This window comes from Scyliorhinus canicula, chromosome 16 (genome assembly GCF_902713615.1).
Source record: "Scyliorhinus canicula chromosome 16, sScyCan1.1, whole genome shotgun sequence".
In the NCBI taxonomy this organism is placed as follows: Eukaryota; Metazoa; Chordata; class Chondrichthyes; order Carcharhiniformes; family Scyliorhinidae; genus Scyliorhinus; species Scyliorhinus canicula.
Genome location: NC_052161.1, coordinates 70892441 through 70909835, shown reverse-complemented (window position 1 = coordinate 70909835; position 17395 = coordinate 70892441). Strand labels below are relative to the sequence as shown.

The 17395-nt window shown below is 49.0% G+C and overlaps 1 protein-coding gene across 1 annotated transcript in view; it reads right to left on the bottom strand.

The window, feature by feature from the left end:
* Window positions 1-17395, bottom strand: part of cdk1 (cyclin-dependent kinase 1) — a 35716-nt gene that overhangs the window by 13773 nt on the left and 4548 nt on the right. Inside the window, exons 3-4 of the mRNA XM_038822260.1 lie at window positions 12926-12982; window positions 10728-10884 (exon numbers count right to left, since the gene is read on the bottom strand). Of these exons, the coding sequence (XP_038678188.1) occupies window positions 10728-10884; window positions 12926-12962 (194 nt within the window). The 5' untranslated portion in view covers window positions 12963-12982. The remainder of the gene's footprint in view (window positions 1-10727; window positions 10885-12925; window positions 12983-17395) is intronic.

Sequence of the window (17395 nt, the reverse complement as noted above, 5' to 3'; positions counted from 1 at the left end):
CAACAACCCCCCCCCCCCCCCCCCCCCCCCCCCCCCCACCATCATTTTTCTCAAAGAAGTCAATGAACGGCTGCCACTTCAAAGCAACCCCTGCAACGAAACCCCTCAAGGTGAATGACATTTTTTGAGTCTGAGAAACCCCGCCATGTCGCTAACCCATGTCCCTCCACCCGAGTAAGATCCATCTCCGGGCCACCAGGGAGACAAAGGCTACGACATCGGCCTCCCTCACCCCCTGGGCTCCCAGGTCTTCCGACGCACCAAAGAGCACCACATCGGGGCTCAGAACCACCCTCACTTTTAAGACCTCTGACATGACGTCAGCAAACCCCTGCCAGAAACCCCTCAACCCTCATCAATAAAAAGATCCCCAAATTTCTCGATCCCTGCCCGCTGCCACCTACAAACCCGCCTCCCCAGTACATACCGGTGGTTATCACATATCGGTGCTCACACCAACGTCCCCCTCTAACCCCATGTGCTGCCTCCACCGTCCCGACAGACTCAGGGCTGCCACTGGGCTTTGGAGTACCTAGCCGGTGAGAACAGCAGGGGTGCCGTTAACAATGCTCCCAAACACATGTCCTTACATTATGCCGCCTCCACCCGCTCCCATCCCAACTACCCATTTCCTGACCATCACAATATTCGCCGCCCAGCAGTAGTTAATGAAATTCGGGAGGGCTACCCCCCCCCCCCCCCCCCCCCCCAGCATCTTTCTCACCCGCAGAGTATTATCTGCCCAAACAAATCCCAAGATCTCTGCATTCACCTTTTTGAAGAACACCTTGGGGATACAAATTGAGGAGCTCTGGAAAACTAACAAAATCTTCGGGAGGACCGTAATTTTAACTGTCTGTACCCTGTACCATGACAACTGGACCACGTCCCATCTCTAAGAGTCCTCCCTTATCTGCTCCACAAACCGAGCCAGATTCAGTTTATGCAGCTGTTGCCACTCCCACGCCACCTGGCTACCCAAATATCGAAAGCTCCGTCCCACCACCTTGAACAGCATCTCACCCAATCTAAGCAACATAACGGGCTACAAAGCGAAGCCAAGCAGTATCTCTGGCAGCAGTGCACCCCTCCCCGATGAACTTAATGCATTCTATGCTCGGTTTGAGCAGGTAACCAACAATCCACTATCGAGTGCCCCAGCAACCCATACCCACCATCACAGTTTCCGAAGTCAGATCGGCCTTCCTGAAAGTGAACCCACGGAAGGCGATGGGCCCGGACGGGATCCCTGGCCGTGCACTCAGAGCCTGCGCGGACCAGCTGGCAGAGGTTTTCACAGACATCTTTAACCTATCCCTACTCCACTCCGAGGTCCCCATCTGCTTCAAGAAGGCCACCATCATACCGGTACCAAAGAAGAACCAGGCAACGTGCCTCAATGACTACCGCCCGGTAGCCCTGACGTCAGTTGTAATGAAGTGCTTAGAGAGGCTGATCATGAAGCGCATCACCTCCATACTCCCGGAACGCCTTGACCCACTTCAATTTGCATACCGTCGCAACTGGTCCACATCAGACGCCATTTCCCTGGCCCTACACTCATCCCTAGAGCATCTCAAAAACAAGGACTCCTACATCAGACTCCTATTTATTGACTACAGCTCCGCCTTCAACACCATAACCCCAGCCAAGCTCATATCAAAGCTCCAAAACCTAGGACTTGGCTCTCCAATCTGCAACTGGATCCTTGACTTTCTGACCAACAGACCACAGTCAGTAAGAATGAACACCAACACCTCCTCCACAATAGTCCTCAATACCGGTGCCCCGCAAGGCTGCGTACTTAGCCCCCCTACTCTACTCCCTGTACACACACGACTGCATGGCAAAACTTGGTTCCAACTCCATCTACAAGTTTGCTGACGATACAACCATAGTGGGCCGGATCTCGAATAACGACGAGTCCGAATACAGGAGGGAGATAGAGAACCTAGTGGAGTGGTGCAGCGACAACAATCTCTCCCTTAATGCCAGCAAAACTAAAGAGCTGGTCATCGACTTCAGGAAGCAAAGTACTGTACACACCCCTGTCAGCATCAACGGAGCCGAGGTAGAGATGGTGAGCAGTTTCAAATTCCTAGGGGTGCACATCACCAAAAATCTATCCTGGTCCACTCATGTCGACGCCATCACCAAGAAAGCACAACAGCGCCTTTACTTCCTCAGGAAACTAAGGAAATTTGGCATGTCCACATTAACCCGTACCAACTTTTACAGATGCACTATAGAGAGCATCCTATCGGGCTGCATCACAGCCTGGTATGGCAACTGCTCGGCCCAGGACCGCAAGGAACTTCAGAGAGTCGTGAATACCGCCCAGTCCATCACACGAACCTGCCTCCCATCCATTGATTCCATCTACACCTCCCGCTGCCGGGGGAAAGCAGGCAGCATAATCAAGGATCCCTCCCACCCGGCTTACTCACTTTTCCAACTTCTTCCATCGGGCAGGAGATTCAGAAGTCTGAGAACACGGACGAACAGACTCAAAAACAGCTTCTTCCCCACTGTCACCAGACTCCTAAATGACCCTCTTATGGACTGACCTCATTAACACTACACCCATGACTGCTTCATCCGATGCCAATGCTTATGTAGTACATTGTATATATTGTGTTGCCCTATTATGTATTCTCATGTATTTTCTTGAATTCTGTTTAATTCCCTTTTCTTCCCATGTACTGAATGATCTGTTGAGCTGCTTGCAGAAAAATACTTTTCACTGTACCTCGGTACACATGACAATAAACAAATCCAATCCAATCCAATCTCTTCTGCCCCCTCACCCGGATCGTAAAGACCTCACTCTTACCCATATTCAATTTGTATCCCGAAAACCAGTCGAATTCCTCCAATATTTCCATAATCCGTCCAATTCTCCCCAGTGGGTCTGAAATGTACAGAAGCAGATCGTCCGCATAGAGCGACACCCTGTGTTTCCCTCCTCCGTCGTACTATCCCCTGCCTGACCCTCTATGCTCTCAATGCCAATGGCTCTATAGCCAAGGCAAACAACAATGGGGAAAGTGGACACCCCTGCCTCATTCCTCCGGTGCAACCGGAAGTAATCTGATCTCACCTGATTCATCCGTACACTTGCCAGGTATAGCAACCGGACCCAATCCACAAATCTCTGCACAAACTGCCCCAGATCCTCCCACAAGTATTCCCACTCCACCTGATCAAAGGCTTTCTCTGCATCCATGGCCACCACCACCTCAACCTTGCACCCCTCTGGAGTGATCATGATTACATTAAGCAACCTCCTAATGTCGCCAAATGCCGCCCCTTAACGAACCCCACCTGGTCCGCCCCTATTACCCCAGGGACGCAATTTTTGATCCTTGTGGCCAGGATATTTGCCAATAGTTTGGCATCCATATTTAATAGGGAGATCGGCCTGTACAATCCCCAGTTTTTCAGGTCCATCGACCTGTACAACCCACAGTTCTTCAGGTCCTTATCCCATTTTAAATTGAGGGAGATCAATGCCTTGGTTTGAAGTACTAGCCTGCTCACTAGCACTGTCCCACCCACAGTTTCTGCACCTTTTTGCCCTGTTTCCCCCTCCTTCCTGGAACTTACATTGGAAAGAGGCAACTTTATCATGAGATTGCGCATTAAAGTTAATTCTCATTGTTGTTGTTTTCCCAGTCCATGCTCACGCACAAACTCACCTGCAACCGCCATTTTCACCATCACACCCAGTTTGATTGCGTCCCTGTGCTTCAAGAGCTCCTGCATTAGGAGCTCCATCCACTGGCTCGTTGGCAGGTAGTCTGGCATGAATGTCAGCAACCTGGCTCGGTCAGCTCTACCTCAGTTCGTCTGTTGCTCCGTCTTTTGTTAGCTTTACCGTCTCTTCAGCCCATTAGATGGTTTGAGGACATCTCTGTGCGTCTACGATGATCTTGAAGGGGGGGGTTTTAGCTCGCCCAGTGGCCTATTTTCAAGTTAAATGTGCTAAATTGCAAATTCTCAAAGAGCTACCTTTTCTGCGGCCGCTCAGCACATCCCTGCCACCGAAAGTCCTGAGGAGCTGATAGATAACTGGATAAATGGCTTTGTTCTCGCCTGCCAGCAAACAAAACCATTCTGCAGTACCCACATTAGACTGAATAGTCAGTTATTCTCTCCCATTTAAGTGTATCCAAGCTGATGGGCGTAGTGCTTATAAAACATTTATTTATTAAACCAGTGAAAAATTGTAACATGTTTCATAACTCATTTTTACCCAGGAAATGCTTATGATTCAGATCACCAGTCATAGCGTCATGACTTCTATTGCACAGAAAGAGGCCCTTCAGTCCATCTAGTCTGCACCAGCCATCGAGCACTCATCTATTCCCATCCCATTTTCCAGCACTTGGTCCATAACCGAGCGCTGGAATCTATTATTAAGGAAGTGCTACTAATAAGCCCACTGCAAACTCTAGGTAGGAAGATCTCAAAAAGTTTAGATTATGGCACACATTCAAAAACCATGAAAAGGAGGCTCTACAAAATCCCCCTCCTCAAACATGCAGCAAAAAAAAAAAAAAAAAAGATAGATAGAGAAAAGAACATTTTACAGTACAGAGATCACAGCGAAAATAAATATTGGTTCGCCCGAGGTCCAGAACCAGAAAGTCCCACGAGGAATTCTTTCACAGAACCATTATTAAAACATAGAACAGCACAGCATACGACAGGCACTTCAGCCAACAATGTTGTGCCAACAATTTATCCTAATCTAAGATCAACCTAACCTACACCCCTTCAATTTACTGCTATCCATGTGCCTAACCAAGAGTCGCTTAAATGTCCCTAATGACTCTAAATGACTCCACCACCTCTGCTGGCAGTGCATTCCACACACCCACCACTCTGTGCAAAGAACATACCTCTGACATCTCCCCTATATCTTCCTCCAATCACCTCAAAATTATGTCCCCTCGTGACAGCCATTTCCACCCTGGGGAAAAGTCTCTGGCTATCCACTCTATCCATCACCTTGTACACCTCTATCATGTCACCTCTCTGCCTTCTTCTCTCCAGTTGGAAAAGCCCGAGCTCCCTCAACCTTTCTTCATAAGACATACCCTCCAGTCCAGGCAACATCCTGGTAAATCTCCTCTGCAAAGCACCCACATCCTTCCTATAAGGAAACCAGAACTGGACACAATATTCCAAGTGTGGTCGAACTAGGGTTTTATAAAGCTGCGGCAAAACCTTACTGCTCTTAAACTCAATCTCCCTATTAATGAAAGCCAACACACCATACGCCTTCTTAACAACCCTATCAACCTGGTTGGCATCTTTGAGGGATCTATGTACGTGGACCCCAAGATCCCCCTGTTCCTTCACACTGCCAAGAATCCTGCCTTTTACCCTGTATTCAGCATTCGATATTCCAAAATGAAGCACTTCACATTTATCAAGGTTCAACTCCATCTGCCACTTCACAGCCCAGCTCTGCATCCTGTCAATGTCCTGTTGTAACCTGCAACAACCCTCAACACCATCTACAACTTCCCCAACCTTTGTGTCATTGGCAAACTTACATAGAACATAGAACAGTACAGCACAGAACAGGCCCTTCGACCCTCGATGTTGTGCCGAGCAATGATCACCCTATACCCGTAACCCAACAACTCCCCCCTTAACCTTTTTACTTTTTAGGACACTACGGGCAATTTAGCATGGTCAATCCACCTAACCCGCACATCTTTGGACTGTGGGAGGTAACCGGAGCACCCGGAGGAAACCCACGCACACACGGGGAGGACGTGTAGACTCCGCACAGACAGTGACCCAGCCGGGAATCGAACCTGGGACCCTGGAGCTGTGAAGCATTTATGCTAACCACCATGCTGCTTACTAACCCATCCTTCCATTTCCTCATCCAAATCGTTTATAAAAACCACAAAGAGCAGAGGTCCCAGAACAGACCCTTGCAGGACATACTGGTCACTGACCTCCAGGCGGAAAACTTTCCATTCGCTACCACTCGCTGTCTTCTTTTGGCCAGCCAATTCTGTATCCAGACAGTCAAATTTCCCCGAATCCCATGCCCCTAACTTTCTGAATGAGCCTACCATGGGGAACCTTATCAAATGCCTTACTGAAATCCATATACGCCACATCCACTGCCAGACCTTCATCAATGTGTCTCGTCACATCCTCAAAGAATTCAATGAGGCTTGTGAGACACGACCTGCCACTCACAAAGCCACGCTTACTATCTTTAATCAAACTATGTTTTCCTAAATAATTATAAATCCTATCTCTCAGAATCCTTTCCAATATTTAGCTCACCACAGATACAAGACTGATGGGTCTGTAATTCCCAGGGATTTCCCTATTCCCTTTCTTGAACAGGGGAACAACATTCGCCCCCACCAATCATCTGGTACTCCAGTTGAGAGAGAGGACGCAAAGATCATCGCCAACAGCGCAGCAATCTCCTCCCTCGCTTCCCATAGTAACCGTGAGTATATCCCGTCAGGCCCAGGGACTTATCTATCCTGATGCTTATCAAATTTCCAGCACATCCTTCTTCTTAATATCAACCTGTTCTAGTTTATTAACCTGCTTCACATTGTTCTCATGAGCAACAAGGTCCCTCTCTCTAGTGAACACTGAAACAAAATATTCATTTAGGGCCTCCCCCCTCTCCTCGGACTCTAGGCACAAGCTCCGTCCACTATCCCTGATCACTCCTACTCTCACTCTGATCATCCTCTTATTTCTCACATAAGTGTAGAACGCCTTGGGGTTTTCCCTAATCGTTCCCGCTAGGGCTTTTTCATGCCCCCTTCTAGCTCTCCTCAGTCCATTTTTGAGTTCCTTCCTGGCTACCTTGTAACCCTCCAGAGCCTAGTCAGATCCTTGCTTCCTCAACCTGACATAAGCTTCCTTCTTCCTCACCAGCTCCACCAGAAGCTCCACTATTGTCATTCAATACTCCTTCACCTTACCATTCCTTCCTCATCTCAGTGGGACAAAACTATCCAGCACTCGCAGCAAGTGCTCCTTAAACAACCCCCACATTACTGTTGTGCATTTCCCCAAGAACAATTGTTGCCACTTTATGCTCCTCAGCTCCTGTCTAATAGCAGTATAATTTCCCCTCCCCCAATTAAATACCTTCCCATACTGTCTGTTCCTATCCCTCTCCATGACTATGGTAAAGGTCAAGGAGTTGCGGTCACTGTCACCAAAATGCTCTCCCACCGAGACATCAGACACCTGGCCTGGTTCGTTACCGAGCACCAGGTCCAATATGGCCTCCACCTCTAGTCGGCCTATCTACATATTGAGTCAGGAATCCTTCCTGTACACACCTGACAAAATCTGTTCCATCCAAACCATTTGCACTAAGGAGGTTCCAGTCAATATTAGGGAAGTTGAAGTCACCCATGACAACAACTCTGTTACTTCTGCACTGTTCCAAGATCTGCCACCCAATCTGTTCTTCTATCTCTCTGCTGCTATTGGGGGGGGGGGGGGGGGGGGGGGGGGTCTACAGAAAACTCCCAATAAAGTCACTGCTCCTTTCTTGTTTCTGACTTCCACCCATACTGACTCAGTAGACAAACCCTCAACTACCTCCTTTTCTGCAGCTGTGGTGCACTCCCCAATTAACAGTGCCACTCTCCCTCCTCTTTTACCCCCCTCCATATTCTTCTGAAAACATCTAAACCCCAGAACATCTAACAGCCATTCCTGCCCGTGAAACCCATGTCTGTGAAATCCAACATCGTAGTTTCAAGTACTGATCCATGCCCCAAGTTCATCTCTCTTATTCCTGACACTTCTTCCCATTCCACTGAGTGCAACTTTGCCCCATCAACTGTCTATCCTTCCTCAGACTTGCTGCATACGATTTCTGCCTGTTCAATAGCTACCCTATCCTGATCCATAGCTCTAGTTCCCATCACCCTGCCAAACTAGTTTAAACTCTCCCGAAGAGCTCCAGCAACCCAGGATATTGGTGCCCCTCCAGTTTAGGTGCAATCCGTCCTTCATGTACAGGTCCCACCTTCCACATATCTGAAGCCTTCCCTCCTGCACCAGCCCTGTAGCCACGTGCTCAGCTGCACCCGCTCTCTGTTCCTTGCCTCACTTGCACGTGGCACCAGTAGCAATCCTGAGATCACTACTCTGCTTGTCCTGCTCTTTAATTTCCAACCTAATTCCCTAAAATCATTTTTTAGATCCTCAAACCTTTTCTTAGCTATGTCGTTGGTGCCTATGTGCACCACGACTTCTGGTTGCTCCCCCCCCTTAAGAATCTTGTAGACTCAATCCGAGACATCCCTGGCCCTGGCACCCGGGAGGCAACATACCTTCCGGGAGTCTCATTCGCGACCACAGAAATCTCCTATCCATTCCCCTAACCATTGTGTCTCCTATCACTATTGCTTTTCTATTCTCCCCCCTTCCTTTCTGAGCCACAGAGCCAGGCACCTGGCTGCGAGGAACTTCCCCTGGTAGGTCAGCCCCTCCAACAGCATCCAAAAACAGTATACTTGTTTTCAAGGGGAACTGCCACGAGAGATCTCTGCACTGTCTGCCCGTTTGTTTTCTTTCCCCTGACTGTAACCCAGCTACTCTTGTCCTGTACCTTGGGTGTGGCTATCTCCCTGTTACTCTTCGCCATCACCCCCTCTGCCTCCCAGATGATCCGAAGTTCATCCAGCTCCAGAACGCGGTCTCTGAGGAGTTGGAGTTGGGTGCACTTCCCGCAGGTGTAGTCAGCGGGGACACCGGTGGTATCCCTCCCCACCCACAACCTACACGAGGAGCATGCAACTGCCCTAGCTTCCATCCCCTCTGATCTGAATTTACAGAGATCTAAAGGGGGGAAAAAAAAAAGAAAAGATTAAACACCCATCAGGCACTTTAAAAAATAGAAATATATACACGACTACTACTCTCCCAAGTGAACCTTCTAAAATTGTATGTAAATTGTATTGCAGTATGTAATTTGACCAAGTTTAAACACTGACAGATGGTGTGATAATATATCACCAGGACTCTCAAATCATTTCACAATCAATTGCAGCGAGTTATGCAGATAAACATGGAGGACAACTGAACAGTTTACCATAAATTATTGCCTCATCCACTCCCAGCCAAGCACTCAAATCAGGGGCTATTCTTGCATGGACTCTCAAAGTGCAGAAGATTAACATGTTTCAATTGTAAGCAGTCCACAAGATTTAACCCTTCTATCTTATGGTTATTGTAGTTTCAACTAAACAGAGATTTCAAGATGTGTGCATCAAGTTTAACCCAGTGCAACAATGGGGCGGAGAGAGCCAAGCACGGTGGGCAGGGCCTGGAGTTATGAGGCTGGTGGATGATGAGTTTGGGGGGGGGGGGGGTGAGAGACCCTGGTTAGGATAGTTACAGGGAATGAGAGAGGTTTGTTGGAGGGGGATTCTTCAGGGTCATCTCGGGGGTAGTGCTCATGAACTTAGAATCAGGGCCCCTAGAAGACTTTTTGCGGCGGCGGGGTCAGACAGGCCTAGAATCATAGAATTTACAGTGCAGAAGGAAGCCATTCGGCCCAGTGTGTTCGCACCGACCCCTGGAAAGAGCACCCTACCCAAGTCCACGTCTCCACCCTATCCCCATAACCCAGAAGAGGTTGAGGGAGCTACGGCTTTTCTCTTTGGAGCGGAGGAGGATGAGAGGCGGCTTAATAGAGGTTTATAAGACGATGAGGGGGATAGATAGAGTGGATGTTCAGAGACTATTTCCTTGGGCAGCAGATGTTAGCCTTTGCCTCGCTGATTGCCCAGAGACAGGTCATGTTGGGGTGGAGGTTGGGCAGCACGGTGTCACAGTGGTTAGCATTGCTGCCTCACGGCGCCAAGGTCCCAGGTTCGATCCCGGCCTGGGTCACTGTCCGTGTGGAGTTTGCACATTCTCTCCGTGTTTCTATGGGTTTCGCCCCCACAACCCAAAGACGTGCAGGGTAGGTGGATTGGCCATGCTAAATTGCCCCTTAATTGGAACAAGTTAATTGGGTACTCTAAATTTATATATAAAAAATTTTTGGGGTGGAGGTTAGCTTCTTCATTCTGTGACACAGCTTGGCGCGGGGTGGGCTACTTGAATTTCTTTGACTCTTTAGGAGGTGAAGTATCAGCTGAAGGGGATGAAGGGTTTTGCAATTCATGGGGGCTGTTTATTATGCACCTCCGATAATTGGTTGGTTGCCATTGAACATTGGGGGTGGGTGCTGGCGGTATTGTTGCCTTTGGTTACACTTATTTGCCGATTGATTGTTAATTTGGGTTTTTTTTAAACCTGGAAAGTACGGGTGGCTGTTTTGGTCTGTATATTGAGCGCGGTTGCGGTTTGTGTGTGGGGGATTGTTATTGTATGTTTGTTTTTTCTTTGGTTGTTTATTGATGAAAATGTTGAAAATGAGAATAAAGGGGGCAGCACGGTGGCACAGTGGTTAGCATTGCTGCCTACAACGCTGAGGACCTGGGTTCGAATCCCGGCCCTGGGTCACTGTCCGTGTGGAGTTTGCACGTTCTCCCCGTGTCTGCATGGGTTTCACCCCCACAACCCAAAGATGTGCAGGTTAGGTGGACTGGCCACGCTAAATTGCCCCTTAATTGGAAAAAATTATTGGCTACTCTAAATTAAGAAAAGAAAATGAGAATAAAAAGATGTTTCAAAAAAGTTTAACCCAGTGCACTCACCAAACAATATTAGGATGCTGTAGTTCCTTTAAAAGGGAAATCTCTCTGATTGCAGTACTGGGAACACCCTCCTCTTCACTCTCCAAGCGGATTTTCTTCATGGCCACTATCTGCTGAGTTGTTTTATGACGCCCTTTATAAACAACCCCATAAGTACCTGAAAAAAGTTCAGCAATTTATTAAATCAGAGTTTCTGCAACTTTAAATAAAATTCCATTGCTTTTCCATGTTGAAGTAGTTTTCAGTGGGTCACGTATGAAAGATTGGACAAAGTGGGTCATGTCCTCCACCAGGTGCTGGTTCCGGCTCTGCCTTACCTTGTTTATCCTGCTCTGGCTCTGAAAAAGTACCCGTCCTCTGCCGACATATGTCAGAAAACACATCTCTCCGCATGAGGCAAAAAGAGGATACACGGGGAAAATCTGGCATGTAAACCATCTTGATTGACAGGCTTCTCAGCCAATGACTGCCATTGTTCCGACAGTCTTCAAAGCAGCAAAGGAGGCAATAGTTGGGATCAGGCAACCGCAATAGGAGAAGAAAACCTGTACTGGATTCCAGATACTTGAATTACAGAGGGGCAGAAGTGGGCATCAGAAAAAAAAACTTTGGCAAAGGTCAGAATACTGCACCAAGTCAGGAAAGTCTCATCACGGTTTGTATAAAATTGAAGAAAGATGTGGGAACCTTTTTGGGAATTTCCTTTCTCAGGCCAGAAAAAGTCATGTAGAAATCTATGACTCTTCCAGATTTTACACAACCCATTGTTACCCGTTAAATGAACTATGAATGCTGAACAACAACTTTATTGGTGAATTCAGAACATGTTCGGGCAATTTGCTCATTCGCCACAATGACCAATGTGCTGTTCAAAGCCTTACGGTTTGCAAAGATAACCAATGGCTGCTCTTCTTCAACCTGGAACTCACTGCCTGAAGGGCGGTGGAGGCAGAGACCCTCATAACATTTTAGTATTTTGATGTGCACTTGTGATGCCAAGGCATACAAGGCTATGGGTCAAGTACTGGAAAATGGGGTTAGAACAGTTAGGTGATTGGTTTTGACAGGCGCAGATGTGATGGGCTGAAGGGCCTTTTCAGTGCTGTAGATTCTATGACTCTAACCCTAAAACAATTCCTCCACCCCCACACTACGACTTCCCTCCCATCCCCCAAGCCCCACCAAGGTCAGCACTCTGCAAAGGACCCACCAGTCAAAGCTGCACATTTTTGTATAGTTTTTTTCTGATCTCCTCACGCCCTCTCCAAGCTCATCTTGTCCATCAATATCTAATTCCTGCTCCCTCGATCCTATTCCCACCAAATCGCTGGCCACCCTTCCTGGCTCCATCATTAGCTGATATTGTTAAAAAGTCCTCTCTTCAGGGACTCTCTCTCCTGTGTTTCCATCAAATCTGCCATCTTAAATTCCTCTCCACCCTCCCAAAAAAAGAAACAACCCATTGTCCTCCCTAGCCTTCAAACTAACATCAAATACCTTTGCGGGGAAAGTTGGGTATGAAATGTGCTGCCATTTCCCAAATCCATACTCATCTTTTCCAGAACTCCATGCTTCAATCCCTCCAATCAGACGCCACTTGACCAGGAAACTAAAACATTCAACCCAAGTGGTTGTAAACTGTTTCTTGTAATATAGTTCTCTTGTATACAAATTAAAAGGTTTGTTTTTCCATGGCTTGGAGCGACACGGTGGCACAGTGGCTAGCACTGCTGCCTCACAGCTCCAGGTTCAATAACGGCCTCAAGTGAATTTGCACTTTCTCCCAGTGTCTGCGGGGTTTTCCTTCCACTGTCCAAAGATGTGCAGGTTTGGTAGCTTAGCCACGCTAAATTGCCCCTTAGCGTCCAAAAGGTTAGGTGGGCTACGGGGGTAGGGTGTTCTTTCCAAGAGTTGATGCAGATTCGATAGGCTGAATGGCCTCCTTCTGCACTGTAAATTCTACGAGTCAATGGAAATGGAAAACTTCACACCAATTGAGGCAATGATTCCAATCACGTGCAGCATGATTGTACCATTTTCTTGGGAGTCAGGAACGGAGGAAATATTCTATCGCATTTGATTTCTAACAGGGGCAAGCTCACACTGCATGCTGTCCAAATCTCAACTTTAGCCCAAGCAAGCACCATTTTGCAGACACTAGAAGCCTAAAAATCCAACTTTGAAGAAAGTTTGCTCACCTTCACCAATTTTCTCAATCTTGACATAATCATCCATGCTAACGTTCACAATTTAGCCTGAAAAGTGGATACACAAAAGAGCATCAGATTTCTGTGATAAACAAAAAAATAGAAGAGACTCCAAATACTAACCTAGAATAATTTTCAGAACCTTCTTTGGATTAAATACAGTTTACAACATATTAACACAAGATTTAATTTTAGAAAACAATTTGGGGACACAAAATATAGCTGTATTGGGGTGGAATAGGTATCTTGAGCAATACGGTTATCCATGTTTGCCACCCGTTATCAAATTTCCTCGGGTGTTTGCATCTGTTGGAAATTAATTCCGTGAACGATTAGCTAACAACTCGATCATCCATCAATTCTATGTTTTAAATTGTCCAAATGAAAAAAAAATTGTTGGAATTACATCGCACATAGCTTAGTCACATTACCGACTGTTTTCTTTAAAGGAAATTGGTCAGAGCTACAAAAATATTCAAAAATACCAGCATTTTGCACCACCGGTTGAGGTAAAGAATGACAACCAAGATTTTCCCTAGAGAACAGAAGAATTGGAGACGCATCCAGAGTTGAATATCAAATTGTGCGTGCGTCCAAAGTGAACAGGAAAGGGAAATAAATGGAGTATCGACAGAGGTGTGTTGGGGATCAAGTGCAACGTGTCCAAGTTTGCAGACGACACCAAGACAAGTGGTAAAGCAAAACATGCAGAGGATACCGGAAGTCTGCAGAGGGATTTGGATAGTTTAAGTGAATGGGCTAGGGTCTGGCCGATGGAATACAATGTTGACAAATGTGAGGTTATCTATTTTGGTAGTAAAAGGGATTATTATTTAAATGATAAAATATTAAAACATGCTGCTATGCAGAGAGACCTGGGTGTGCTACTTGAGTCGCAAAAAGTTGGTTTACAGGTACAACAGGTGATTAAGAAGGTGAATGGAGTTGACTTCCGGTGGCGGCGATGACGTAGGAAGCCGCACATTTGGGAGCTCCCGTTTCAAACTGACTTTTCGGCTCTTTTTAGAGCCCAAAACGGAATTTTTTCGACGTCTCCTGGTGGGAGAAGGTGTGCTGATCGACTTTCTCCGCATTTCATGACTCGAACTCGGAGTGGAAAGGGGGAAAAAACGGCAGCAGCTCCCCAGAAAAAACGGGAGAAGGAATCCAAGATGGCGGCCGACGGAGCACCAGAGGAGTGGAAGCAGTGGGCCCAGGAGCAGCAAGCTGCTCTCCTGCGCTGTTTTGCAGATTTCAAGGCTGAGGTACTGAGCTCTCTGCAGGAAACGAACTAAAGGCTCTCAGAGATTCAGACGACCCAGGGTGCTGCCATCAAGGTGTTGCAGACGCAGGCCACTGAACGAGAGGAGGCCGTAGTCCTCGTGAGTAAGGCGGAGGGGCACGAGGCACTCCACAAGTGGCAGGAGCTTGATCACCGCATGAGGTGGAAAAATCTGAGGATCTTGGGCCTTGCGGAGGGGCTGGAGGGGTCGGATCTGACAACATACGTGGCTACGATGCTGAACTCGCTAGTGGGGGCCGGATCTTTCCATCTGCCCCTGGAGCTGGAGGAGCCCACAGGGTACTGGCCAGGAGGCCTAAGGAGAATGAACCCCCGCGTGTGGTGCTGGTGAGGTTCCACCGGTTCAGTGATCAGGAGTGTGTGCTGCGCTGGGCCAAGAAGGTGAAGAGCAGCAACTGGGAGAATGGGGTAGTACGGATCTACCAGGATTGAAGTGCGGTGGTGACTAAGCGGCGGTCCGGGTTTAATCGGACGGAAGAGGTGCACTACAAGAAGATAAAGTGCAGAAAGTTGCAGCCTGCGCGCCTGGGGGTAACTTATTTGGACCGGCATTATTATTTTGATTCCCCGGAGGAGGCGTGGGCCTTCGTGCGGACGGAGAAACTGGACTCGAACTAGGGGTTGGGGGGTCGGTTGTAATACTTTATTGCTGGTTTCTGCTGTTGCTGTGTTCTCTTTTTCTGTACTTTTGTAATTTTGATATGGTTATTTTTTGGGGTGTTGTTCTGTTTTTTGTTGTGGGGCATTGTTTGAGTTTTGTGTCTTGCGGGGAGGGTTTGTTGTATTATATTTCGGGTTGCGGGTATGGAGTGGGGCTGGTATTTGGGAGCTGCGTCAGAAGGGTGTGGTGGGGCAGTGCGAAAGCGCGGGCTTTCCTCTGGTTTCCTGCGTTGCGGGGCTGGGGGTGGAGATGATGACGGGGGTGGGGGGGGGGGGCTTAACAGGTTCTTCCCCGTGCTGGAGCGGTGCCTGGAGGGATAGGATGGGGGATGATCCCACTTTGGGAGGGGTGGGGTTTTTGGCAGGAGTTTCCGGGGTCAGCAGAAGTTAGCTGACCCACGGAAGTACAATGGAGGACGGTTCGCGGCTAGGAGGGTTCCTAGCCTGGGGGAGGGGAGAAACCAGGTTGCTGCTGGCAGGGTCATGAAGGAGCTGGTGGGGGCCGGGGGGACAGAGGTGAGGTGTTGTCGCTGTGGGGACTGGGTCGGGCGGGGGGTGCTGACCTGGGGCGGGCAGTCGACGGGCTATGGCTAGTCGACAGGGGAGGGACGCCCTCTGATCCGGTTGGTCACCTGGAATGCGAGAGGATTGAATGGGCCGGTGAAGCGGTCGAGGGTACTTGCTCATCTGATGGGGGCTAAAGGCAGATGTGGCATTGCTTCAGGAGACCCACCTGAAGGTGGCGGACCAGGTCCTTCTGAGGAAGGGTTGGGTGGGGCAGATTTTCCACTCTGGGTTGGATGTGAAGAACCGGGGAGTGGCGATTCTGGTGGGGAAAAATGTGTCGTTTGAGGCATCGGAGGTGGTGGCGGATAAGGGGAGTAGGTATGTTATGGTTAGGGGCAGGCTACAAGGAGAGAAGGTGGTACTTGCTAGTGTGTATGCCCCAAATTGGGACGATGCGGGCTTTATGAGGCGTATGCTGGGACGGGTCCCGGATCTAGAGGCAGGAGGTCTGATTATGGGGGGGGGGGGGGAGAACTTTAATACGGTGTTGGATCCTTCACTGGATCGGTCCAGCTCTGGGATGGGTAGGAGGCCGGCGGCGGCCAAGGTACTGAGAGGGTTTATGGACCAGATGGGAGGGGTGGATCCATGGAGGTTTGTGAGGCCGAGGGCACGGGAGTAGTCTTTCTTCTCCCATGTACATAGGGTCTATTCTCGGATAGACTTCTTCGTGGTGAGTAGGGGACTGATTCCGGGAGTGGAGGAGGCCGAATATTCGGCCATTGCAATCTCCGACCACGCTCCGCATTGGATAGAGTTGGAGATGGGGGAGGTGCGGGACCAGCGCCCGTTGTGGCGGTTGGATGTGGGGTTGTTGGCGGAGGAGGTGTGTAGGAGGGTCCGGGCAAGTATTGAGGGGTAACTCGAGGTGAATGATACGGGGGAGGTCCAGGTGGGGATGGTCTGGGAAGCCCTGAAGGCAGTGATTCGTGGGGAGCTGATATCCATCCGGGCACAGAATGAGGATCGAGAGGGATAGACTGGTGGGAAAGATGCTGGAGGTAGACAGGAGGTACGCAAAGGCACCAGAGGAGGGACTGTTGGGGGAGAGGCGCAGCCTACAGGCTAAATTTGATTTTCTGACCACTAGAAAGGTGGAGGCAGGCACAAGGGGCAGTGTACGAACATGGTGAAAAGGCGAGTAGGATGCTGGCTCATCAGCTCCGCAAGCGGGATGCGGCTAAGGACATTTCTGGAGTGAGAGACAAGAGTGGGAATGTGGTGCGGAAGGGGGTAGAGGTGAATGAGGTCTTCAAGGACTTTTACGGGGAACTGTACCGGTCGGAGCCAACGGTGGAGAGGAGGGGAATGGAGAGGTTCCTCGACGGGCTTTCTTTCCCGAAGGTGCAGGAGGAGCAGGTGGAAGGGTTGGGGGCACCGATTGAGCTGGAGGAGCTAGTTAAGGGGATCAGGCAGATGCAGTCAGGGAAGGCGCCGGATGGGTTCCCGGTGGAATTTTATAAAAAGTTTGTGGACCTAGTGGGCCCCTTACTGGTGCGGACACTTAATGAAGCGTGGGAAGGGGGTACTTTGCCCCCGACGATGTCGCGGGCGCTGATTTTGTTAATCTTAAAGAGGGACAAGGACCCCCAGCAGTATGGTTCATACAGGCCCATATCTCTCCTCAATGTGGATGCCAAGGTGCTGGCAAAAATCCTGGCCACCAGGATAGAGGACTGTGTGCCAGGGATTGTACACGAGGACCAGACAGGGTTTGTGAAGGGAAGGCAGCTGAACACGAATGTGCGGAGATTGTTGAATGTCATCATGATGCCGGCGATTGAGGGGGAGGCTGAGATAGTGGTGGCGCTGGATGCAGAGAAGGCCTTCAATAGAGTGGAGTGGGGGTACTTATGGGAGCTGTTGGGAGGTTTGGATTTGGTGAAGGGTTTATTAGATGGGCGATGCTGCTATATGAGGCCCCGATGGTG